The following is a 26,060-nucleotide window of genomic DNA, read 5'->3' as shown; positions in this document are numbered from 1 at the left end:
AAACCTATTATTCAGAAATTATTTTTAGTACTAATTTACAGAAATGTTCCATGGCTTGCCTTTATGTAAAATGCAGATCTGAAGGAAGGGTCCTGTTGTCTGGACCTTGTGCAGCGGGCTCTTGGGGGCTCACTTTACCTTTCAGTGCATGAGGAATCAGGTGGTCAAGCAGACAAGGTGCTTGGCCTCTGATTCCCCAGCTGCGGGGAGGCAGGAGCAACGACGTGGCATGGCCGGCTGGCGAACCACATTTGTGCGAGGCAGGATGGGGTGTGACCCCTCACTGGAGGAACTGGTGTTTATGACACAGGTTGAGAGAGAATGAGGCCAGCAGGGAAAACCCAGGGTGTACATGTGGCTCATTCAGGGAGAAGCACACGCTGTGTTGCAGCCAGGTCAGTGCTCGCTCCTGTGTGGCTGCAGGCGGGGACCCACGCATTTAAAGCTCTGTTAGCTCCGTGCTGCCAAAAGCTTTGCAGGCTGCACTGAGTGGTAGGAGTGCATGGTGGTCACCCAGAGGCCTCATAAAGAACAGGTAGGCATTGAAAGAGTTTTAAAAATTATTAAGAGGGCAAGACGAAATTGAGAGGTGGCCTGATGTATTTGGTGTGACCGTCGGCGAAGTCTCCTGACTATGGATGTGGGTGTCCTATAGTGCCAGACCCCTTTGTGGCTGACTTGCGGCCGCAGAAACAGGGCAGACCACAGGACACGTCCAGCATTGACATGGGACTGGCCTCCTGCTCAGGACGGATTGTAGGGGTTTGTGTTTCCTCTATTCTTGCTTGAGCCTGTGGTTCATCTCTCAGAGCCCCTTTCGCTTCAAGAGGAGCTCAGCTGCATGTTTTGTTTTTTGTTTTGAGACGGAGTCTTGCTCTGTGGCCCAGGCTAGAGTGCAATGGTGTGATCTCGGCTCACTGCAACCTCCTACCTCCTGGGTTCAAGCAATTCTCCTGCCTCAGCCTCCCAAGTAGCTGGGACCACAGGCACCTGCCATCATGCCTGGCTAATTTTTTTTTTGTAGAGAACGGGGTTTTAGCATGTTGGCCAGGCTGGTCTTGAACTCCTGACCTCAGGTGATCCGCCTGCCTCGGCCTCCCAAAGTGCTGGGATTACAGGCGTACAGGTGTGAGCCACTGCACCTGGCCTCTGGTGCATTTTTATTTTCTGTCTGAGAACAGCAAGTCCCAGGCTTTGACCCTGGTGCTTTGTCCTTAGGCCATAGTGGAGGACAGGGAGCTCCTGATAGAACTCCGCCCTGGGCCTGCCTTGTAGAGAGGTGATGGCTGTTCTCTGAGCACTCCTCTGCCTCACACACTTGGCCACATTTAAAAATACCTGCCCACTGACAGTTGTTCATAGAGTCTAGTTTTATGGGAACCAGAAACTAATACTTAACATTGAAAGTTTAGAGTGAACTATAAAAATATGGAGCTTGAAAGTAGTTACCTTTATTTACTAAAATCTTTACTCCTATTTCATTGACTTTTTAGCACTGCAAGAAGCCGAAGCTCGTTTTCGTGAAATTAAGCTTCAGAGGGAAGCCCGAGAAACACAGGAGAGCGAGCGCAAGCCCCCACCATACAAGCACATCAAGGTGGCGTGTGGGAGCTGCGTGCACGCGTGTGGAGGGAGTTTTCCCCAGGGGCTGCGAGCGGTTCTCAGGCACACCCAGGCTATGGCTGGGGAGAGGACTGTCACCAGCCAGGATCTGTGGTGCCTGGCATGGATGGCCACGCAAGAGACCATGAGCAAATGGCATGGGGGGATCTGCATGGGGGTTCTTGGTTCCACCTTGGAGCATGAGGCTTGGCTTGGTAGCTAGCAAAGGGGTTGGGGTGACAGTCCTGACCAGGCTGCTTGGAGCAGGAGGAGCTGAGGGATGAGCCTCCCACCTCCACCAGGCTGTTGCTAAGTGCTGGGAGTCAGTCATATGGGAGCGGGGCTCAGTGACCGAGCCCCAAAGGCATAGATCCTCTACCTCAGAGACCAAGGTGGGGTGTGGGGTGGGGGGCTTGCCAGTTCTGTGTTTATTCTAGTGAGCTCCAGAGCCCCAGCAGGAGAGCAGGAGGAAGTGCAGCCAGGGCAGGGCTCTGTGAGAGCTCCAGGCCCCTCAGGGCTGCCTGTGCTCAGAGCTGGTGCCTCTTGGGCCGCATCCCCAGGAGCCTTGTGGCCGTTCCTGATGAGTGTTTGTGATCAGTGTGCCGGAAGTCAAGTGCTCGCTCTGCCTTTGCTTGTAAAATGTGGGCTGCAGTCAATATCTTTGTGTGTAAAGAAAGCACTCTGTATTCATCTTTATATAGTATTTTCTTTGGGATGGATTCCCAGAAACAGAATCACAGGGTCAGAGAGCCTGAAATATTTAGATTCTTGGGGAATATTCCCAGATTGTTCTCCGAAGGGTACAGTTTGTCACACCACAGCATCGAAAGGGGTGTCTTTCGCCACCTCTTTCCTAAGATTGTGCATTTCTACCCCAGCGGATTTTCAGCTATCTCTACTGCTTTATTATTTGGTTGCTTGTCTTTCACTAATGATAAACCACAAGGTCATGAGAGCAGAGGGTGTGCCCCCCTGCCCAGCACTGCTCCCCCTGAGGTGGCCTCCCATGTGGCTCGCTGCTGGTGCTTGGTAAAGGAAGAGTCAGAGAGATGGGTCGGGAAGCTGCTCAGAAGAGCTCTTACCCAGTGTTTGCTGGACACCCTGCAGTGTACTAAGCAGTCAACATGCGTTTTCTCTCTTCATCTTACAATGGCCTGACTGGATACGTGTCAGCTCTTGTTCATCAACGAGGAGCCACAGACACTAAGATAAAATAACGTGAGAGGGCGTTGGGTTGCCCTGCCTGCCTCCTGTGCTAAGAAGGCAGAGGAGAGCTCCTCTGGGATCTGGGGAGGGCTGTTCTGAGGAGTGTGTCCCAGTCGGGCCTCTGAAACTTTCTAAAAGGACACCTGGAGGCTGGGTAAGGAGAGGCCGTGGTGGGCGTGCCAGGGTATTCATTCCTTTGTGGGCCAAGACAGCTTACTCCTTCCCTGCAGGTGAATAAGCCTTACGGGAAAGTCCAGATCTACACAGCGGATATTTCAGAAATCCCTAAGTGCAACTGCAAGCCCACAGATGAGAATCCTTGTGGCTTTGATTCGGAGTGTCTGAACAGGATGCTGATGTTTGAGTGCCACCCGCAGGTGTGTCCCGCAGGCGAGTTCTGCCAGAACCAGTGCTTCACCAAGCGCCAGTACCCAGAGACCAAGATCATCAAGACAGATGGCAAAGGGTGGGGCCTGGTCGCCAAGAGGGACATCAGAAAGGTATGTGCCCTTATTGCCTCCCCTGCTTTTGAGAAATTACGGTTCACTGGGAATTAGACTTAGGTTTGCTTGTGGTGGTTTTGTATTCATGTGAGAATGGTATTTTTTGGAAAAAAAAATTTTTGTTTTTGTTTTGGGACAGGGTCTCTCTGTCGTCTAGACCGGAGGGCAGTGGCATGATTGTAGTTCACTGCAGCCTCAGAATCCTGGGCTCAAGCCATCCTCCCACCTCAGCTTCCCAAGCAGCTGGGACTACAGGCATAGATGACCATGCCCTAATAATTTTATTTTTTTGGAGATGGGGTCTTGCTATGTTGCTTAGGCTGATTTCAAACTCCTGGCCCCAAACCATCCTCCTGCCTAGGCCTCCCAAAGCACTGGGATTATAGGCAGGAGCCTTGGTGCCTGACCTGAAATATTTTTTTGAATTGAATTATTACAATTGAATATTTTAAAATGTTACATGAAAGATATCTGCTAAAACTCATACATTCCCTTAAAGCATGCCTTATGTCAGAATTCTGATGGTTATTTTTATGAAATGGAAGATTCGTGAAGTGACCCATTTTCCTCTGGGCTAGCAGCCAGGTGCTTGGGAGCACTCACCAGGCAGGCGTAAGGAGATTGCTCTTGTGAGGGGTGGTCCTGGCACAGTCTAGGACCAAGCTGTTGGTAGACACCAGGACTGCTGACCTCCTGCATCTGCTCCCAGACTACATCCCAAGGACATCCAGGGACTAAGAGACATGTGGAACTGCTGACCCTGATGTGTTCTGGCATGGCCTAGGGGTGGGTGGTCTCAGACCCCAGGTCCATACCAGGACTGATCCAGCACAGAGAGTTCATAAGCCTGGTGCCAGTTCCAACAACAGCATAAAAGGTTGCTTAGAAACACCTCCCCAGCATCCTTGTTCCTCACCTGCCTGACTGCTGATTCACCCAGACTTGCTGTATATCCTGTCAGATACTTTGTAGCCATTTTTTCTATTGTGGAGATCACTGTGTAAAGTGGGTTATGTAGAAGCTTGGTTATCAGACAGCCCTCCTGAGACAAGGTCATGTAAGAAGCAAGGGTTGGCATGTTGCCACTTCATGAATACTTAATACATTTTTCATTGGCAACCTTTACATACAGATATGTCTGAGATCCTTTGAATTTAATTTATGAAGACTTTGTATGCGCCCTCCATGGAGGTATGCTGATGTGTGTGGTGCCCGTTCTAAGTGATCATGATAGGGAGTCTTGAGCCCCGACACTGAGGATTGGTCAGCACGCTTTTTGTCATGGCCACATTCTTGTGATTTCCAGGGAGAATTTGTTAACGAGTACGTCGGGGAGCTGATCGATGAGGAGGAGTGCATGGCGAGAATCAAGCACGCACATGAGAACGACATCACCCACTTCTACATGCTCACTATAGACAAGGTAATGTGGAAGGGTACCCCACTGTGAGCTTCTGCAGTGTCCTGGACCTGGAGCCCTGATGGTCACCGGTAGAACTGGACTTTGCTCTGTGGCAGCGCCAACATTTCTCTCCTTGGCTGCTTATTTCCAAACATCTGCATGTTTTCTTCTGAGGTGCAGCATGTCTTTCAGCTGCGCCAGAGGGCTACAGCTAACCACCTCTGAGCACTCAGGCACCCTGAGGCTCTGCTTGTCCGGGTGTGCATGCAGAGCGTTCCAAGCAGCCTTAGAACAGGGCAGGGAAGTAGAGAGGACACAGACGAGGAAGTCTGAGCATCTTCTTTTGTTTTTTCAAAAAGATTGTATTTTATTTTTTAATTTTTGGTGCTCTTTGGATAAGGTCTCAGCATCTTCTCTGTTGTGTAGCAGAATCGTTTTTGGTTGGTTGTTGCTTGTGAAGCCCATGTTTCTAAGCATTTTAGAACCTAGGTGCTAGAGGGATCAATATTCTCAGGAAAAGGAGGATGGGATGATTTGTGTAAAAGTGGGCATGGATAAAAGACAGTGCATCTGGAGTGCTCAGCTCTGGGCCTGATGCCCAACCCTGACAGGTGTTGCCGGGCCCTTCCAGGGCAGCTCCTTAAATGGCCACAGCCCAGTGGGGGTGCATGTCATCCTTTCCCTCACACAGCAGGCTTTTGGCTTCTGGATAACTTCAGCTGGGGAAGTGTGGCCTCCTTAGTGCCTGAGTGGTCTTTGAAAGGAAGGGAGATAGAATACATGTTTCTGCCTTTTGTTGCCCTTAAGCTCGTCATCTAGTAGAAAAGTCTGGCTATTAAAGAGTAGATTAATAATAGTGCTTGAAAACCAGATAGACAATGATCACAGATAAAAATTGTTGAACATTTCATGGAAGACAGATGTGATGAGATCTAGAGAGAAAGGGCTGCTGTGAAAATAAGAATGGTTCCAGGGACCTTGTCAGGTGGTCCCTGGTGAAGCTAAATCCCCTACCCCTGCAGTAGTGGGGCAGCGCTGGCCAGTGGAGCCTGCTCCGGGCGAGCACTAGGCTCTGTGTCAATCACTGCAGGTCGTGGGGCTTAGACCTTTCAAGGAAGTCAGTGTCATGAAGGACAAAAGAATCCTGAGTTAAAAGAGAGTAACTAAAGAAGTACCCAGAGGAAGTGTGTGCTTCTTGATCAGAGCCTGAATCTGGGATGAGGAGCTATAAAGTATGCTTTTGGGGGCAGTGGGAAAAATTTTAATTTGGACAAGACACTGTTCTTCATGTTAAATTTTGTAGGTGTGGAAGGTGTTGTGGCTGCGCAAGAGAATGACTTGTGATGCGTTTAGGGTCAGAGGTCAGATATCGGTAACTGACTTTCAAAGGATCAGGGAAAAAATGTGTGTGTGTATACGTATATCCATATGTATCTCCATAAACACACCCTGAACCCCTCAAGCTGTGTGCAAGGTGAGCAAGAAGGATCCTGTTCTCCAAATAGTGGGTATCTGTGCTCAGGATCCCTGATTGCTGCTTCTGATCACGAAGGTGCAGACAAAGAGGTGGGCTGCCGTTGTTACTACACCTCCCTCAGTTGTTACAAGCCCCTCCCCCTCCAGCTGATGTAGCTTCAAGAGGATTTAAAGGGCCAGCACCAATTGCCCTCCTCTTTCATTTTTCTGTTTTTCCCCTTTTGGGAGCCAGACATTAAAAGACTAGGACATTCAAAGACAGCTTTGGGGAAAAGTAGATAATTTAGAAAATTAGAAAGTGACTATGCATGCTCAGGTAAAGGTACAGGCTCAAAAAAGATCTGGAAAGACCTTAAATTTACATCTTGGGTTGATCCTCTGCATAGAAACAGCCTGCAACAATCAAAAGAAAATAAGAACAATAAATAAAAATAACAAAAACAGCAAATCCAGGGCAAGGGGAGAAAGAATCTAATTTCTAGAGTTACCACATTATTAGACTTATTAGACTCACTTGTCCAGTGTTCAGAAAAACAATAACAACAACAACAAAAAAAACCCTACAAAGAGACAGGAAAATATGGCCCATTTAAAGGGAAAACAAAATAAACAGAAACTGTCCCTAAAAGAAAGGCCGGATGACAGATCTACTAGACAGAGACTCTAAAACATCTGTCTTAAAGATGCTAAGAAAACTAAAGGAAAACCTGCAGAAAGTCATCATGTATGAACAAAATGGCAGCATCGATGAAGAAATAGAAAACCTATAAAGAGAAACAAACAAAAAAGAATTGTTGAGCCTGAGAAACAGAAAAGAAGATTGAAGAAAAGTGAACGGAGCCTAAGGGGCATGTGGGCTACCATCAAACAGACCAACATATCTATTGTGGGAGTCCCAGATGGTAAAGAGAGAAAGAGGCAGAGACAACTTTTGAAAAAATAATGGCTGAAAACTTCCCAGGTTTGATGAAACACATGAATATAAACATCTAAAGAAGCTCAATGGACTCCAGATAAGATGAACTCAGAGAGACCTACATTGAGACATGTTATAATCAAACTTTCGAAAACCAGACAAAGAATCTTGAAAACAGCAAGAGGAAAGCTACTAATTACATACAAGGTGGACTAGTCTATTTTTACACTGCTTTAAAGATACTACCCAAGACTGAGTAATTCATAAAGGAAAGAGGTTTAATCGATGACTCACAGTTCCACATCACAGGGGAGGCCTCAGGAAACTTACAATTGTGGTGAAGGCGAACGGTACCTTTGCACATGGTGGCACGGGAGAGAAGTGTGTGAGAGCCCCAGAAAAACTACCATTTATAAAACCGTGAGATTTTGAGAGAACTCACTCACTATCATGAGATGGCATGGAGGAAACTGACCCATGATCCAGTCACTTCCCACCAGGTTCCTCCCTTAACACCTGGGGATGACAATTCAAGATGGAATAAGCTACACCATACCACAAGGGATCCTCAAGGAGATTATCAGCACATTTCTCATCAGGAATTTTGAAGGCCTACAGGCAGTGGGCCAATGTATTCAAAGTGCTAAAAGAAGAAAAAAAAAATGTTAACCAAGACTCTTATATGCAGTAAAACTGTCTTTCAAAGGTAAGGGTGAAATTAAGACATTCCCAGATAAAAGCTGAAGAAGTTTTTTGGCACTAGACCCGCCCTGCAAGTAATGGTCAAGAGAGGTAATGAAGAGAAGCCTTGTAGGTTGAAATGAAAGGACATTATACAGTAACTACAAGTTGTATGAAGAAGAAAGATCTCAAAGTAAATACATGGTCAGCTATAAAAGTTTGTATTGTTGTAACGTGGTTTATAACTCCATTCGTTTGTTTGTTGTCTACATGATTTAAGAGACATACATTTAGAGCCAGGCATGATGGCTCACGCCTGTAATCCCAGCACTTTGGGAGGCTGAGGTGGGCAGATCACGAGGTCAGGAGATCGAGACCATCCTGACTAACATGGTGGAACCCCATCTCTACTAAAAATATTAAAAAATTAGCCGGGTGTGGTGGTGGGCGCCTGTAGTCCAAGCGACTCGGGAGGCTGAGGCAGGAGAATGGCGTGAACCCGGGAGGCGGAGCTTGCAGTGAGCTGAGATCCGGCCACTGCACTCCAACCTGGGCGACAGAGCGAGACTCCGTCTCAAAAAAAAAAAAAAAAAAAAAAAAAAAAAGAGAGTGGCTCAAGCCTGTAATCCCAGCACTTTGGGAGGCCGAGACGGCGGATCACGAGGTCAGGAGATCAAGATCATCCTGGTTAACACGGTGAAACCCCATCCCTACTAAAAAATACAAAAAACTAGCTGGGCGAGGTGGCGGGCGCCTGTAGTCCCAGCTACACGGGAGGCTGAGGCAGGAGAATGGCGTGAACCCAGGAGGCGGAGCTTGCAGTGAGCCGAGATCCGGCCACTGCACTCCAGCCCGGGCGACAGAGCGAGACTCCGTCTCAAAAAAAAAAAAAGAGAGACATACATTTATAAAACAATTACTAGTTTAAAAGCTGGTGTTTTAATTTTAGTTTGTAAATTCTAACATTTTGTTTTCTATATAATTTAAGCTACTCATGCATTACTAGTTTTACTCATTAATTACCAGCTTGTGTTTTAGGGCACTCAGTATATAAAGATGTGAGTTTGTGACATCAGTGACTGAAAACGGTGGGGACAGAGCTGTAAAGGAGCAGGGTTTTTATGTTATTAAAGTTCAGCTTGTATAAATTCAAGTTATAACATTATATAGAGAATTGGAAAACTCAAGAAAATCGATGAAATCAAAAGTTGGTTCTTTAAAAAGATCAATAAAATTGACAAACCTTTAACTAGATGGACTAGGAAAAAAGAGAAAAGACTCACATAACTAAATCAGAACTGGGTGTGTGAAGACATTATTACTGCTTCTACAGAAATAAAAAAGGATTATAAGAGAGTACTGTGAACAATAGACAAATTCCTAGAAACAACCTACCAAGACTAAGTCATGAAAAAAATAGAAAATCAGAATAGACTTATAACTAGTAAAGAGATTGACTCAGTAATTAAAAATCTCCTGACAGGCTGGGTGTGGTGGCTCACGCCTTTAATCTCGGCACTTTGGGAGGCTGAGTTGGGTGGATCACTTGAGATCAGGAGTTCGAGACCAACCTGGCCAATGTGGTAAAACCCCATCTCTACTAAAAACACAAAAGTTAGCCAGGTGTGGCGGCTTGTGCTTAATCCCAGCTACTCAAGAGGCTGAGGCAGGAGAACCTCTTGAACCTGGGAGGTGGAGGTTGCAGTGAGCCGAGATTGTGCCACTGCACTTTAGTCTGGGTGACAGAGTGAGACTCTGTCTCAAAAAAAAAAAAAAAAAAAAAAAAAAAAAATCTCCCGACAAAGAAAAGCCCTGGATCTGATGGCTTCACTGATAAATTTTTCCAAACACTTACAAAAGAACTAATACCAATCCTTCTGAAACTCTTTCAGAAAAACTAAAGAGGAGGGAACATTTCCAGACTCATGCCATGAGGCCAGCATTACCCTGATACCAAAGCCAGACAGGGACGCTACAAGAAAAACTACAGGCCGGGCGCGGTGGCTCAAGCCTGTAATCCCAGCACTTTGGGAGTCCGAGGCGGGCGGATCATGAGGTCAGGAGATCGAGACCATCCTGGCTAACACGGTGAAACCCCGTCTCTACTAAAAATACAAAAAAATTAGCCGGGCGAGGTGGCGGGCGCCTGTAGTCCCAGCTACTCGGGAGGCTGAGGCAGGAGAACGGCGTGAACCCAGGAGGCGGAGCTTGCAGTGAGCCGAGATCGCGCCACTGCACTCCAGCCTGGGCGACATAGCGAGACTCTGCCTCAAAAAAAAAAAAAAAAAAAAGACTACAGACCAATGTCCCGTATGAACATTGATGGGAAAATCACCAAAATACAGGCTGCCCCTAACTTAGGGTGGTTTGCCTTACAATTTTTTGACTTTATGATGGCGTGAGAATGATACCCATTCAGTGGAAGCTGTACCCATACAACCATTCTGTTTTCCACTTCCAGTATAGGGTTCAGTAAATTACATGGGACATTCAAATTTATGTTAGATGATTTTCCCCAACTGTAAGCCAGTGTAATTGAGCACATTTAATGTAGGCAGGCTAGTTAGGATGTTTGGTAGATTAGGTATATTAAATGCATTTGTGACTTAAGGTATTTCCAATTTAGGCTGGGTGCAGTGGCTAATGCCTGTAATCCCAGCACTTTAAGAGGCCTAGGCCAGCAGATCACAAGGTCAGGAGTTCGAGACCACCCTGGCCAATATGGTGAAACCCCATCTCTACTAAAAATACAAAAATTAGCTGGGCGTGCCTGTAATCCCAGCTGCCTGGGTGGTGGGTGCCTGTAATCTCAGCTACTCAGTAGGCTGAGGCAGGAGAATCGCTTGAACCCGAGAGGCAGAGATTGCAGTGAGCAGAGATCACGCTATTGCATTGCAGCCTGGGTGACAGAGTGAGACTCTGTCTCAAAAAAAAAAAAAAAAGATATTTCCAACTTAACAGTGGGTTTATTGGGACACAGCCCCATTGTAAGTGTTGCCAGACACTGAGGTTCCAGCCTAGGTCTGCCTTCTCACCACAGGGAAAGCCAATCACCGAGGCAGTCAGTATTGCCAGAGAAGAAGGGCTTTCACGTGGGTGACATCAGACGGGAGACCAGCCTCAAATCCATCTTCCCAGCTGACTCAAGTGGTTATACAGGAGTTGGTCAACAGGCAGCAGGTAGTCAGTCTGGTGTCTTATTGTCAGGATGGGTGATCTGGGAAATTTCAGTTCTTTGATACTGTCTGGGAGAGAAATTGGGACAGGTTCAAGTGGAGCATCTGTGCTTGCAAACCAAATTGGCAGCATATTAAAAGAATTACACACCAAGGAACATAACCCTAGACCTCGCATTCTAGGGCCCTGCTTATCTATGACTTCAGACAAAGATGGAGAGAGCTGACCATCAATATAATTTAGCTGAACGAAATAATGAGATATTTTAGGAAGCAGAACATTGAATGTCAGAAGTTAAATGTGAGATCCAAGAAGTAAAGGTGAACAGACAAGTTTGTGGGTGTGTGGATATGTCTTAAATAAGTCAGGTTGTGTCAAATTATGGTGGATGATGATGACTGCATGGCAGGAAGAAGGAAGATGAAAAGGAGGAGGCATTGAACACTGACGGTCACAGGGAGCATCGGGAGTGTGGTGACGCCAGGGTGAGCTGCTTGTTTTGTGAGGGTGGAGGGAAGAGATTTATTAACCTTAGACTTCGTCACAGTATACATGTGACATCTACATGAGAAACTGCTAAATGAATAGAAGTGGAAGGTGTAACTTCCACACCATTAAAGGGTAAAAAGGAGAGTGAGGAAAAGTCAATTTAGTAGAACCTGAGGGAGGAAGATGGGGGAAGGAGAAATAATAGTAATTAGAAAGCACAGATTAAAAAAAAAATCAAAATATCAATTACCACAATATATGTAAGTGGTTTAAATGTGTAAGTTAAGACTAAGATTCATATTAGGGTTAGTACATAGTAACAACAAGGAAAGGCTCCCACAGGCCTTAATGTTTGTAGTTATTGGAGTGGAGGAGACACAGGAGACAGCATGGAGAGGAAGAATTAGATGAGATGCACATCTGACAGTTTGGAAAGATCCTAAAGGTAGTGTTCAAAGAAAAAACTAAGAGAATGTGATTCACAGCCAAACAAATTTATTCATAGGATTCTGGTAGCAGATGGCAGCTGCTCACTTCCAGAACAAAAAATGTACACAAAGTACATCTTCACTGAAACCATGGGACAAACAGACCCGTCCACTGAAGTCCAACAAGCAGAGAAAAGTGCTGGAGACCTGCAGTGTCGCCTGAGCACAGGGAGTGCAGAGATGTGGGAGTGTGGCCTGGCAGCCAGAGCAAGCACTGGGGGCCTGCTCCCAGCAGAGCTGAGAGTTGAAAGGGAGCAGTGGGAAAAGAAGGCATGGGGAGTTCCTGAGAAGAAGAGATGACGCATCTTTGAAAGGATCACCTTCCAAAAGGAAGGCAACATTCTGGAAGGCAGAGAGAAAGGGACCCAAGGCTCTGAGGGCCCACAGAGACTTGGGTTCTGTGGTGAGGAGACCTCCATCAAGCCGACAGCAGTGAGACAAACCTGGGATCCAGCCAGTACCCGCTCCAGGAAATCCAGCTTGTTCAGAGAATGATGAAAAGGTTATGTAAGAAAACTCCAGCCAGGTGCAATGGCGTGTGCCTATAATCCCGGCACTTTGGGAGACCGAGGCAGGAGTACTGCTTAAGGCCAGCCTGGAGTTTGAGACCAGCCTGGGCAACACAGCAAGACCTTGTCTCTACTAAAAAATAATAATAATAAAAATTAGCTGGGCACAGTGGCATGTGCCTGTTTTCCCAGCTACTCAGGAGGCTGAGGTGGGAGGATCGCTTGAGCTCAGGAGGCTGAGGCTGCAGGGAGCCATGGTCCTGTACCATTGTGCTCCAGCCTGGGCAACAGATTCTGTCTCTAAAACAAACAAAATCCTGACCCAAAACAGCAGAACTTCCTTATAGATGGAGAAAACCCACTTAGAAAAATTTTTATCACAAAGCAGATAAAAGTTATACCCTAATATTCATCACAAATTTTTTGAATATGAGGATTCAGAGATAGCCAGGCAGAAAGGAGAGCTAGATTGGAAACTTGTAGAACTCAGGAGTGAAACAAGGAAAAGAAAATTATTTTCTAAGCAAAGCCTAAACCTCAAGGAACACACTAGAGAGTAGGAACCACAAGGACTGCACGAGGGTGGATGTGGGGAGTGAGCGGAGTGCAGCTGAAAGAACCTGGGAGAGAGAGAGAGAGAAGGAAGGTAGGAAGGAAAGAGAGAAGGATGAGAGTGGCGCCTTGGGCGGCGGCTGCTGAGGAGAGGCGCTGTGCATTCAAGCAGGCCAGAGAGTGGTTCAGCGGGGCTGAGTCAGATTGGGCAACATCATAAATAGGATTACGGGATGCAGCCAAGAATCCTGTAGATAGGCAGGCAAAACAAAACAAAAAAAACCTAAATTGCTTCTAAGGGGAGAAATAGGGCCAGCTGGAGGCTCTTCATGGCAGAACCCAGTGCCCCGGACAGGGTAGGCTCCATGGAATGAGCCAGGGGTGTCCATTCAGCCATGTGACTCTCTGGGTGTAACGACTACAGAGATGCAGGTTGGAGCATAGAGAATTAAAGGAACACGTCCTTCCTGAGTCAACTGCTAAGAGATGAGCTCTAAGCCTTCAGCAGAATCAGGTGAAGCTCCAGCAACAGGATGGGCAGTGGCAGCAGCGTACTCAGCATGTTGCCCCCACCAGAAGGGGCAGTGGAGGAGCAGGAGAAAGGAGGGTAAGTTCATCCCCAACACTGGTGAGCCAGAGCCGCTGAGTCAGATGGGAGCAGAAGCTGAGGTGTGTTCTGGAGCAAAGGAGAGCATGAAGATAATGCCACTGATGAGAGCTGGGCTCGAGGGGCAGTTGAGGGAGGGGATCCCGGCTGATTTCAGTGTGCACAAGCAGGGGCAAGGGTGTCCGGGACGTTACATGTGGGCATGCAGGATGACGGGTCACGTAAAGGGCCGCCAATAGGAGAGGACAGAGTCCCCAACAGCAGGAGATCCAGCAGCCCCTCTGCCTCACAGTGAAAGGCTGAAAGCCCATAGAAACAAGCAAGACCTGAATGTGTTCTAACTGTGCCCAGCATATCTGGAAAGAGAAAATGGGCTCACTTACTTCTTAAAAGACTTCCAGATTGGATCATAAAACCGAACTCTCTGCAGCATGCAAGGAACAAAGATTCTGGAAGGTTAAAAATAAAAGTGTGGGCAGGCCGGGCTCAGTGGCTCACACCAGTAATCCCAGCACTTTGGGAGGCTGAGGCGGGCAGATTGCTTGAGCCCAGGAGTTCGAGACCAGCCTGGGCAATATAGAGAGACCCTGTCTCAATTAAAAAAACAATTGTGGGCAAAGGTATGCCAAGGTAGAGTGGAAGAAAGGAGTTGTTCTCAGACCAGGTGGAATTCAGGCCCCACCACTTTCAGTGACACAGAAGAAGGCTTTTTTGACACCAGAGCCACCACTGGGGATGAGATGCACCCTAAATTTAGGGCCTTCCCACTAGCCTGTGGGATCCAGGAGAAAGGCGAATGAAGACAGCTGACGGTGAGTTCACCTCTTAGTTGAAGGCAGAGATTCTGGACAGATGATGAGCATGAATTCATCTCGTCAAAAAGAAGGACAGAATATACTGGAGGAAGTGTTTAGAGACCAAGCAGAGACTCAGAAATTAAAAAACAAAACAAACAATAGAAATAAGTAAATCTCTTCTTACAAACCCACAACAGTGCTGTGTATTTTTCAGAGACACACGTACTGAGGCGTGAGGTCCGAGCCAGGGCGTGGACCTGTGTGTGAACATGGGAAGAGGGGCCTGGGACCTGTGAGGGTGTGTGCCAGCCGGCAGAGCGCACCTGAGCAGAATGAAGAGCAGTTCCTTGTGACCGAGTGGGGTTTACCCCAGGACCGCAAGGAGGGCTTAGCAACCCTGTCAGTAGGTAAAGGAGGAAAACAAATCCAGGGTCATTTTCATGAACACCAGAAGATAATTTGAGAAAATTCAAACCTATTCCTGACGAAAACTTCCCAAGAAACCAGGACTACAACTATGCTTACCTTGCTAAAGGACATCAGCGGCTGCCAGCTGATGCTTGGTGAGCCAGACACTTGTGGCCGGTTCAGAAATAAGTCAGGACGCGGCCGGGCGCGGTGGCTCAAGCCTGTAATCCCAGCACTTTGGGAGGCCGAGACGGGCGGATCACGAGGTCAGGAGATCGAGACCATCCTGGCTAACACGGTGAAACCCCGTCTCTACTAAAAAATACAAAAAACTAGCCGGGCGATGTGGCGGATGCCTCTAGTCCCAGCTACTCGGGAGGCTGAGGCAGGAGAATGGCGTGAACCTGGGAGGCGGAGCTTGCAGTGAGCCGAGATCCGGCCACTGCACTCCAGCCTGGGCGACAGAGCGAGACTCCACCTCAAAAAAAAAAAAAAAAAAAAAAAAAAAAAAAAAAAAAAAAAAGTCAGGACGCTCATGCCGCTCCTGTCCCCCCTAAGGCTGCAGCAAAGCAGCAAGAGGCAAATGGTGTCTCTTGGAGAATGAGACGGCTGTGTTTGGTGATGGCCTCATGTGAGCTGTAGTGACAACAGAGAGAGGCCAGGTCCACAGGTTTTCCTCTACCCTCCTCATGTATGCAGAGCCACAAAGAGCGTTGATGCATGTATGTGAATGCAGCAGGCTTCTTTGGAAAGTTTGGCAGTGTCACTGAAGGACACGAGAGATGACATGGACGAGTGGTGACACGGCCTATGTCCCAGCTGGGAAAGGAGAGGCTGTGAGGGTGGAAATCTTCCCCGGTGCAAGCTCGTTGTAAGCGCAATAAAAATAGCAAAAACGTTTAAATATACCTGGACAGGCAACTTCAGAGTCCACGTAGAAGGAAAGATCTGCAGGTCTAGCCAGTGCTCTATCTTGAAGCCTTACTGTAGGAAAGGTGGGCGTCCCCTGGGGGTGACAGTGCTCCCCATGGTGTTCCTGTGACTCCAGCGGGGCCCAAACCCAGGTGGATGGCCGGGGGGAGTGTGGCCAAAGCCAGGGCTGGGCAGCCCACGTACCACGCACTGATGCCTCCCCTCACACCACTTACGAAGGCCAATTCCAGATGGATTAACAGCTAGGAGAGGGGGAGATGGATGTTATAATCTGTGTGGTGGGAAAAGCTGCATGCAACTATTCAGCAAACCGAAAATGCATGAAGCAAAAGGGTAAAATAGTTGCAGCTTTGTGAGAAAAGGCATTGCGCAGGGAACATTCCTTTGGGAGCTGGGAAGCGATGGGAAAGGTTTCGACACATTTTTTTTTTCTTTTTGGAGACGGAGTCTCACTCTGTCACCCAGACTGGAGTTCAGTGGCACAGTCTCAGCTCACTGCAGCCTCTGCCTCCTAGGTTCAAGTGATTCTCCTGCCTCAGCCTCCCGAGTAGCTGGGATTACTGGTGCACACCACCACACCTGGCTAATTTTTGTCTTTTTAGTAGAGACAGAGTTTCACCATGTTGTCCAGGCTGGTTTCAAACTCCTGGCCTCAAGTGATGCTTGGCCTCCCAAAGTACTGGGATTACAGGTGTGAGCTGCCGTGCCCGGCCAACACATTGTTATAAAGGGGTCTGATGTTTGGAATATCTAGGGAAAACCTATCTGAAAATCAGTTAAGATAAATAAAACAGGGTCAAGACGTGGCAGGCAACCCACATATGAAAATTGGCCTGATAAGAAGGAAGTGGCACTGGGCCCTGCTGGTAATGGTAGGAATGTAGGTTAGACATGGTGCTGCCAGGCGTCAGAGGCTGGAGTTGTCATTGTTGGCTTTGGTGGCATGTCCCAGGTGCATGCCCCATGCTGTCCCTGTCCCTGGTGTCCTGCAGAAGTGATGTGCATGCCAATGTGCACGTCAGCACCACGGCTCAGCGCGTCGTGACGAAGCATCTGCAGAGGGCGGATGAGCACCCCCACTTCTGTGTTAGGGGGTGTCATGCAGGTGTTGAAGAGTGGCACTCTGGGTTGATTAGTGTATTTCATTATTGTGAAAAGCACCTTGCAGAAAACCACATTCTGGTACCATTTCTGGTTTTAAAGGGATGGCCTGTGTGGGTATGTAGAAAGGACAGGGGGCCAGCGGTCCCAGACAGGGGCACCCTGGGAGATTGCACCAGGACTGGGTGCATGGGCAGGTGTGTCAGAGGTGGCGTGTGAATAGTGACTCCAAAGCCTACTGCTTCCTGGGACCATGAGACAGCTAGCTTATAGATGTCCGTATGCCTATATTTATCTCTATTCACACACGTGGTTTTGCATGAATACATGACTATTATGCTTTATGTGGCCTTTTGATTTTCCCCCACGCGGTTGTGTGGTGGATCTGGTGGCTCCTCGGGTGGAGGCCGGGGCTGTCCGTCCCCCGCTGCTGGGTGGATATATTGTCTCCAGTTCCTACCTTTGGCCTCTAGGCACCTGGATTTCAGTGGGTCAGTTCTAGGCCACATTGTGCTTGCATTTGTGATTTCCAGGGCTCTTTATCAGATTGCTGTCTCGAAAGCCTTCCTGACAGCCCTGTGGCCACCCCCTCATCTCAGCCAACGTGACATCAGCGCCATGGGTGTCAAGTCAGAGCTCATTGTCACTCTGATCTGCATTTCTCCACCTTTGCCTGTATTTGCTCTTTGCAAATTGTTTCTTTGCATCCCTTGCTGGTTTTTTGGTTGGGTGAGGTTTTTTTTTGAGATGGAGTTTTGCTTTTGTTGCCCAGGCTGGAGTGCAATGTCATAATCTCCACTCTCTGTAACCTCTGCCTCCCGGGTTCAAGTGATTCTCCTGCCTCAGCCTCCCGAGTAGCTGGGATTACAGGCGCCCACCACCACGCCCAGCTAAATTTTTGTGTATTTTTAGTAGAGATGGGGGTTCACCATGTTGGCTAGTCTGGTCTCAAATTCCTGCCCGCCTCAGCCTCCCAAAGTGCTGGGATTACAGGTGTGAGCCACCACACCCAGCCAGGGTGAGTCTTGTTCTTGTCCTTGAGTGCCACTCGGCTAGGCTGTTGGTGTTGACCTTAGCTCCCTTGTTTGCCATCATGGAGGATGCTGGGAGCTCCGGCTTCCTGTCGTGTCCTTCCGGGCGCTCACTAAGGCTCGGTCCTCTCCATGTGGTCCTGACCTGTCCTCTGTGAGCAAGAGAAACAGGACTGGTTTGGGGGTGTCCTGTCTCAGTGGACACGGGGCACCACGGTTTTCAGTACAACAAGGAACACAACTTGTTCAGTGTGCCTTATGATGGTGAAAATTCCCTTTAAAAATAACACGATTGCTAACACTTGATCTCATATATCGCTTGACTTTCCAGGACCGTATAATTGACGCTGGCCCCAAAGGAAACTACTCTCGATTTATGAATCACAGCTGCCAGCCCAACTGTGAGACCCTCAAGTGGACAGTGAACGGGGACACTCGTGTGGGCCTGTTTGCCGTCTGTGACATTCCTGCAGGTACAAGCTCTGGGGACCCTGTGTGGGGACCCTGCGTGGGGCTCCTGGCTATGGGGACACTCGCGTGGGCCTGTTTGCCGTCTGCAGCATTCCTGCAGGTACAAGCTCTGGGGACCCTGTGTGGGGACCCTGTGTGGGGCTCCTGGCTATGGGGACACTCGCGTGGGCCTGTTTGCCGTCTGCGGCATTCCTGCAGCTACAAGCTCCAGACCCTGTGTGGGGCTCCGGCTATGGGGGCAGAGTGGCCATTGCTGCGAGCTGCGTGGGGCTGGACTGGAAAGGCTCTGGGGGAGGTGGGTGCTAATGTGGAGTCTCTCTTGGTTTGAATGTCTTTTACCAAACAAAATTGAAAGGCCATGGATCAAGCCAGTACAGATACGAAAATAACAGAGCATTTTGTTGACCTAATGCACGCCCTTAGCGTTGGAAGAGACAGGCAGGGGTTTCCAATTCAGTGTCTGTCTGCTCCTCCCAGGGACGGAGTTGACTTTTAACTACAACCTCGATTGTTTGGGCAATGAAAAAACGGTCTGTCGGTGTGGAGCCTCCAATTGCAGTGGATTCCTCGGGGATAGACCAAAGGTAAGGCTGTGATGCCCTCCTTCCGCCCAGGCTCTGTGTTGGCATTTTACACCCCTGGAGACATGTGCCTCACCGTGAACAGTGGCCTCCTCCAGGCTGGCTTGTTGCTGGACAGGTGGGAGCGAGGTCCCTGCTGTGGGCTGGGGAGGATGGCTCCCCAAGCAGGGCACAACAGTGCCTCTCAACAAAGGCCAGTTGTTAAGAGTTCCTCACTGAGAGTGTTTCCTGGGGCTGCCAGAACAATGCCCCACAGACGCAGGGCTTAACAGGAGCATATCGTTTCTCAGTTCTGGGGGCCAGAAGTCTGAAGTCAGGGTGTGGGCAGGGCTGTGCGCCCTCCGAAGCCTCCTCGGGAGGCTCTTTCCCAGGCCTGTCTCCCGTTCCTGGTGGCGGCCACAGCCCTTGCCGCTCCTTGGCTTGTGGCAGCACCGCCCAACTGTTCTCCCTGCGAACATGACTGTTGACCTGACCTTCTTATAAGAGCACTGGTCCTGTTGACTTAGGGCCTACCCTACTACTGTGTGACCCCCCATCTTAACAGATCTCATTGACAATGACCCTATTTCCAAATACAGTCACCTTCCAAGGTTCCAGGAAGGACAGAGATTGGGGGGGCACTCTTGCACCCCTTCCCTGTGCTGTGTAGAACCTGGGCCTGAAAGCCTGACAGTGGCACCAGCTCGGCCCTGAGCCGGCGTCTGTCCTCAGCCTTGTTGCTGAGGATGGTCACTGCCCTCAGGTCATTGCCACCCACAGGGCACGTGCCTGTGGAATTTCCCAGTGAGGAGACCCCGGGTGGTGGGCGGGAACTGTGACGCCTGTGGTGGCCTCCTTTGCTCGTGGGTCCCATCAGCAGATCCTGGAGCTGCGTGTCTGCTGAGATGCTGCTGAGATGCATCATTGCAGGCTTCCAGCAAAGCTCACTCTAGTCGTAGTCTTTGTTCAGCTTTTTCACGCTGAGTTGAGTGAGTCTAAGGATGTCTGGGGAGCACGGGGAGGACACTCCTCTCCTCCCCTCTTTGTGTTGGGCACCTGCAGAGATCTCTGAAGTTTCCGGATTGTAACTTGCTCTTCTGCCCTCTCTGTTTGCTTCAGCCTGTGTAATTCTTTCCGGTGATCTGTGCTTAATTCTTGACTCTAGACCTCAACGACCCTTTCTTCAGAGGAAAAGGGCAAAAAGACCAAGAAGAAGACCAGGCGGCGCAGAGCAAAAGGGGAAGGGAAGCGGCAGTCAGAGGACGAGTGCTTCCGCTGCGGTGACGGCGGGCAGCTGGTGCTGTGTGACCGCAAGTTCTGCACCAAGGCCTACCACCTGTCCTGCCTGGGCCTGGGCAAGCGGCCCTTCGGTGGGTGTGCAGCCTCATGGTGGCTTGGGGCTGTGTCTGTGTGGCAGGCACCTGATGGTGGCTCCTGCTGCCACTTTTCATGCTGACCAGGCCTCATCTGGGTGCAGGCGCATCGGGCACTCATGCAGCAAAGGCCCTGATCCAGGGTGGCAGAGCCTTTCTTTGTTCCACCAGCCGCACATTCTAGATCTCTGCATCGAGCAGAGAAGATATGTGGTGACGGGGTAGCCCCTGGAACCTCCATGAGGGATTCAGGCAGCCCGAGGCCCAGCTGCAGAATTGGGGCTCTCATCCATGCTGTGGGGGCGGGGCGGCCAGGAAGGAGGCGGCCCTGGGAACTAAAGCCCCTCCTAGGAGAAAGGCCTCTACAGCAGCCCCGGCACCTGCGTCTCCCTGGCAGCCCAGAAGGGTCTGGCCTGGCTGCACTACACTGGGAATGGAGGGGCCCAGAGCCCCTGTCCTGGATGCGCAGGGCAGGCTGTCCCCAGAGACACCTGTGCACCAGGAGGCGCCGCTGGTTGACGAGCTGCAGATCTGGCTCCGTTTGAAGGAAAGTAGAGTGGGCTCCACCTTCCAGCACCACGCATTTCAGAGATGACAGGCGCCAGTGGGAAACAGTAGCGTCTTGTTCCACTTGGTGATGAGACAGTCTGAGAAATGGGTCGTGAGATGACTCTGGTGCTGCACAAACATCATGGCTCACACCTAAGGGTGCAGCCGCCTCCGTTACAATCTTGCAGTGTGTCGCCATGGGGCTCATGACTGTGGAATCACAGAAGAAAAATTAAAAGGCCCTTACCCAAAACAAGAAACCAAAAAGAGGCCGGGTGCGGTGGCTCACGCCTGTAATCCCAGCACTTTGGGAGGCCAAGGTGAGCAGATCACCTGAGGTCAGGAGTTCGAGACCAGCCTGACCAACATGGTGAAACCCTGTCTCTACTAAAAATACAAAAATTAGACTGGTGTGATGGCACGCACCTGTAATCCCAGCTGTTCGGGAGGCTGAGGCAGGAGAAATGCTTGAACCCGGGAGGCGGAGGTTGCAGTGAGCCGAGATTGCAGAGAGCCGAGATAGTGCCATTGCATTCCAACCTGGGCGACAGAGCAAGATTCCATCCCAAACCAAAAAAACTACAAAAAGAAAATCCAGGCCAGGCATGGTGGCTCATGCCTCTAAACCCAGCACTTTTGGGAGGCCAAGGTGGGTGGATCACTTGAGGCCAGGAGTTTGAGAGCAGCCTGGCCAACATGGTGAAACCCCATCTCTACTAAACATACAAAAATTAGCTGGTCGTGCTGGCGGGCGCCTGTAATCTTGGCTACTTGGAAGGCTGAGGCAGAATCGCTTGAACCCGAGAGACGGAGGCTGCAGTGAGCCAAGATCGTGCCACTGCTCTCCAGCCTGGGTGACAGAGCTAGACTCCATCTCAAAAAAAAAAAAAAAAGAATTCGGATATTTGTGTGAAAAACAACACTTTTGTATGGTAAAGATGACACACGATAAAGTGTTGGCCATGGGTGTGAGAGGGTGGTCCCTAACCTGACAGAGCCTTTACAGAGTCATGCCAGAAAGATGAATACCCAAGTTGAAAATCAGTCCCTTGGGAGAGGGCAGGTCGCATGAAAATGAGCAAAGCAGCCCCTGCTTGTCCCCGCGGGGCCGGGGGACACTCCTGCACCCGGCACGGCTCCTCTCTCAGCTGCTGAAACATAGAGACGCTAACAGGTGGTCCTTAGGGGCCTGGCAGGTACTGTGGAGTCAACAGGCCCTGCCAGGGAGCCTGCCCGGACTGCAGTGGAGACAGTTTGTCTGCCCATCCTGTTAGCTGGAGCCAGCACTATTTTTATTTGTGTTCATTTGACCTGACAGTCGTAAGTCATCTTCAACCATGAGAAAGTTTAAGTTGTGATTCCGTCACTTCTGTGTGCTCATATCTTGTGTTCTGTTGCAGGGAAGTGGGAATGTCCTTGGCATCATTGTGACGTGTGTGGCAAACCTTCAACTTCATTTTGCCACTTCTGCCCCAATTCATTCTGTAAGGAGCACCAGGACGGGACAGCCTTCAGCTGCACCCCGGACGGGCGGTCCTACTGCTGTGAGCATGACTTAGGGGCGGCATCGGTCAGAAGCGCCAAGACTGAGAAGCCTCCGCCAGAGCCAGGGAAGCCAAAGGGGAAGAGGCGGCGGCGGAGGGGCTGGCGGAGAGTCACGGAGGGCAAATAGCGCCAGGCGGCAGCTTGGCCGGATCCACGGGCGGTGTAGGGCGGCCGGCCCTGCCTGCGGGAGAGGGCGAGCATGAACTGGCCCAGAGGACCCAGCTCGAGCCGCCAGGACACAGACGTACAGGCCTCCTCGGGAGGGAGCGCCTCCCCACCACTGAGCCATCCTCAGCAGCATCTGCTGCGTCTGCACTGATGACCGCCTGAGCCCAGCTCAGCGTTCCTGGACAAACAGCCTCACTCCTCAGCGTTACCGCCACACTTGAATTTCTCACAATGTCAAGGTTCCCTCCCACTCTTTATTTTTTTAGGTTAAAGTTAATTGGCATATGGAATGTTTTAATCTCCTCTGAAATGTGTAGCGTAGGCTTTTCCCGAGGGTCGCTAGAAACTCGGCTTCGCGTTGCTCTGCTTCTGCTTTCAGCGCCGTCGCCACTCAGGAGAGGCCGGGTAAGGCCCGTGTGAGGACTGACCCTGGATTCCTCAAAACCGCCATTGTGATCATTACTCTGCTCTTTGGAAATGGCTGTATCATTTTTTTGTACTAATGTGAATTGTTCCTCAGAAATGCTTCTTTTCCATCCTAGTGAGCAGCTGGCCACGCAGGTGGTGGCAGCAATGGTGTTGTAAGATTTCCTCCCGTCGTTTTTTCTCCTCGTGGATTTGAATGAAATGCCAATAACACGTCCACTTCAGCGTGTAGTTCCCGCGGAGCACTTTCGAGGCCTGGCCGGGTTGGGCCGCGTCTCACCTGGGCCTATCTTCTGAACTCGCTAGGTTCTTATCAACATTTGGGGGAGAACTTTGTATATTTTTTTCATTTGGCTTTTCTTTACCAGTTTCTGATTTTTATTCTCAATATATTTTTGCTAAACCTATTTCACAAATCACCACCGACTGAAATGTGTCTTTACTGATGCGACCCTGAGTTCCATGGCGAAAGGAGTGACTTCCGCAGGGCCTGAGACCACAGTCCGCTTAGAGCACAGGAAGTGACAACTTAGGGAGCCCCGCAGGGCGCGGCAGGCCCCAGGGACCACAGCACGCGGGTCTACAGAGAGACCCAGAGTCTAGCCCTCCTGCCACCCAGAGTGGCTTCCATGTCAGCACTCGGGATCCGCTGACGGAAGACACAGACTCTGCCGATCAGTCGCCCTCCGCCAGGGCACCCACTGAGAGGTGTGGTCGTGGGGGTGGAGGCCTGCCTGGCAGGTGTGCGTGCCCCGCCCGTGTGTCACGGGCACTGGTCTAGGCCAGGTCTGACACCCACTTTCCTGTGAGGTTTCGCTTTAGTTTTTAAAAGGTCCAGTTCTACAAAGTGAGACCTATCTGAGTACTACGTATGTTGTAAGAATTGGTTCTTTCTTGAGGGATCTCGACCCTGGGAAGTTTGGAGCACCCTGAGAAGGGGGCACGGTGTGTGCCTCTGCCCACGTGCCCTGAGGGGCTGCTTGTCTGGGAGGGAGGAGGGAGAGAACATTCAGCAGCAGGTGCTTTTTTATGGCCTTTTCTTAAAATAACCTAAGGAGGACACATCCATATTGCAGAGAAGTTTACAAAACTCCCCTTGAAAACTGCTGCTGAGGCTCCTGTTAATTTTCTGTGGCATCTTTTATGCCTTGGTAAACTGCAGTGTCTTTGGACCTGAGCCTGGCTACTCTGTGGTTTTGTGACCTGTAAGCGTGGGGTTTGGGGTGTGTGGCCTACAGGGTCCCACGCCTCCCTGAGCACTGACTGGAAGTTTCACTGACTGGTGGCTGTCCCTTCTCTCATCACAGTCTGCAGCAAAGTTAACTACACAGAGGACCCAGGGGAAACGAGCTGAGAGGCCACTGACTTGCTCGTGTGGCCGTGGCCTCTGAGATGCACTCGCTGGTTAAGATGGGGTGGGAGTGCTTTCCAGTTCAGACTCTTAACTTCTCTCAAATTGTCCTAAGAAAATACTGGATCGGCTCATAGATTTATGCTCCTTATGCCCTAACTTGGAAGGTTGTTATAGGGACAGGCCGGGCAGTGTCCTCACATACGTGTGGCCCTGGCCTTTAGAGTCTAAGGCTCCGGGGCCTCGCTGTCACTTGCCCGAAAGATCCTTTCCGGCAGCTAAGGGACTAATAATGCTTACGTCAAAACATCAGAATCGGCTTTGCAGTGCACTTTGGGGAGCAGATATTAACTTATTTTTGTGTTTGACAGTAGTGAAATATTGTGACTTTTAATCGCTTTGATAATACTTCCAAATTATTTTATGATCTTTCTGAAGGAAATACTGCAAAAATTTTAAATATGGTTCCTCCCCCTTTCCAAAACCTGTTAAACTAATGAGCAAATAACACTAACTTTGAATGTCTCTAGAATACCCGCTGATAACTCGGTGGAGCCAGGCTTTGGGGCAGCGGCCCTGAGCTTGCAGGGCTTCTCTCCACTGCGGCTGACCAGGCCCCAGCTGTGACTGTGGGTGTGGTCGGCTCCCGGCCCTGCCCAGCTTTGTTCTGAGGATGCGGTGGCTTCCTGATCATTGGCTTCCAATTCTTTGTCATTAATGTGAAGCAAAACACAAAAACTGCCCCAATCCCTCAGGATTCCTTGGCATCCGAAACCAGGATCTGCACCTAAACCCATACCCACCCACGTGTGGTCGCAGGGGATATGTCCGATTGGGCAGCTTAAAACGTGGTCACCTGTGGGGGAAACTCTTCAGGCACCCGAAGTGAGAACCCAGCTGTCCATCCTCAGGCCAGCCTTTCTTTTGGTGACGCCCGTCCGCGGCTGTCTGGGTTCCCTTCGTGGTGTTTGTCTTGACCTCTAAACCCCGGTGTGCGCAGTGCCCATCTTCCAGAACTACCTTATTTTCAAGAATTAAACCTGTTTTATAATTCAAGTTAATGCAAATGACTGTCAGTTGCCAAATATCTTGATCCTATGAGTGTAGTTGATGACTGTTAGTCAGTAGAGTAAAATGCTGTGTCCATGGGGTGTCACGGCCTCACCAGACCCTGTTGAGGTGTGAAATGCCCTGTCAGAAATTAAATACAAACTTAAATGTGCCTATTGGTGTCTAAACTTCATACAATATAAGGTCAGATTCCTTTTAGGAATACTGGGTGCTGTCACCAGGTCTGATAGTTAGACTTAAAAACTTGAAATTCACTTTTGGGGGGGATATACTGAAATAGAGATTTGAGACTTGCCAGTTGGGGGAAAATAGCATTTAAAATGGAAAGCTGTGTTTGGAAAATTGTGTATGAGTATTTTTGTATTAAAAACATTGTAAAGGCTTTTTTTCTTAACTTATTTTACATGGGATTGTTTGATTTTTTATTTCCAGTTACTTTGAATTGCAAAGCATCGGGCGTGGCGCTGATGCTTCCGATGGGTGGGGCTCCCTGTCCTGACTGTGTCATTTTGCCTTTGACCTGACCCGCTGGGGAGAGGCAGCGCCATCTTGGGAAGTATAACAAATACTGGAAATAGCAGGCGTAACTGACTTTGGAAAAATGCTTTCTTCTTTCAGAAATAATTTGCTTCCCAAATTCCCATTGAAGGCGAAATGGTCTGGAGAGA

The 26,060-nt window shown here is 49.5% G+C and overlaps 1 protein-coding gene and 1 non-coding gene across 4 annotated transcripts in view; both read left to right on the top strand.

Moving 5' to 3' along the window:
* The window catches only part of NSD2 (nuclear receptor binding SET domain protein 2), a 113,707-nt gene extending 87,933 nt beyond the window's left edge, over positions 1-25,774 (top strand). For all 3 annotated transcript variants that reach the window (XM_050792256.1, XM_050792258.1, XM_050792257.1), the window contains 7 exons: positions 1,494-1,597; positions 3,039-3,308; positions 4,618-4,734; positions 18,210-18,351; positions 18,827-18,933; positions 20,075-20,279; positions 22,232-25,774. In XM_050792256.1, coding sequence (XP_050648213.1) covers positions 1,494-1,597; positions 3,039-3,308; positions 4,618-4,734; positions 18,210-18,351; positions 18,827-18,933; positions 20,075-20,279; positions 22,232-22,503 — 1,217 coding nt within the window. In that variant the 3' untranslated portion in view covers positions 22,504-25,774. The remainder of the gene's footprint in view (positions 1-1,493; positions 1,598-3,038; positions 3,309-4,617; positions 4,735-18,209; positions 18,352-18,826; positions 18,934-20,074; positions 20,280-22,231) is intronic.
* On the top strand, positions 17,985-18,109 carry LOC126955863 (small Cajal body-specific RNA 23). The gene has a single exon (XR_007726149.1). It is a non-coding gene; the product is annotated as a small Cajal body-specific RNA 23 (non-coding RNA).
* Positions 25,775-26,060: the final 286 nt, after the last annotated feature.

Source organism: Macaca thibetana, chromosome 5, assembly GCF_024542745.1.
Source record: "Macaca thibetana thibetana isolate TM-01 chromosome 5, ASM2454274v1, whole genome shotgun sequence".
NCBI classification, from domain to species: domain Eukaryota; kingdom Metazoa; phylum Chordata; class Mammalia; order Primates; family Cercopithecidae; genus Macaca; species Macaca thibetana.
This window is presented reverse-complemented; position numbering and strand designations above follow the sequence as displayed.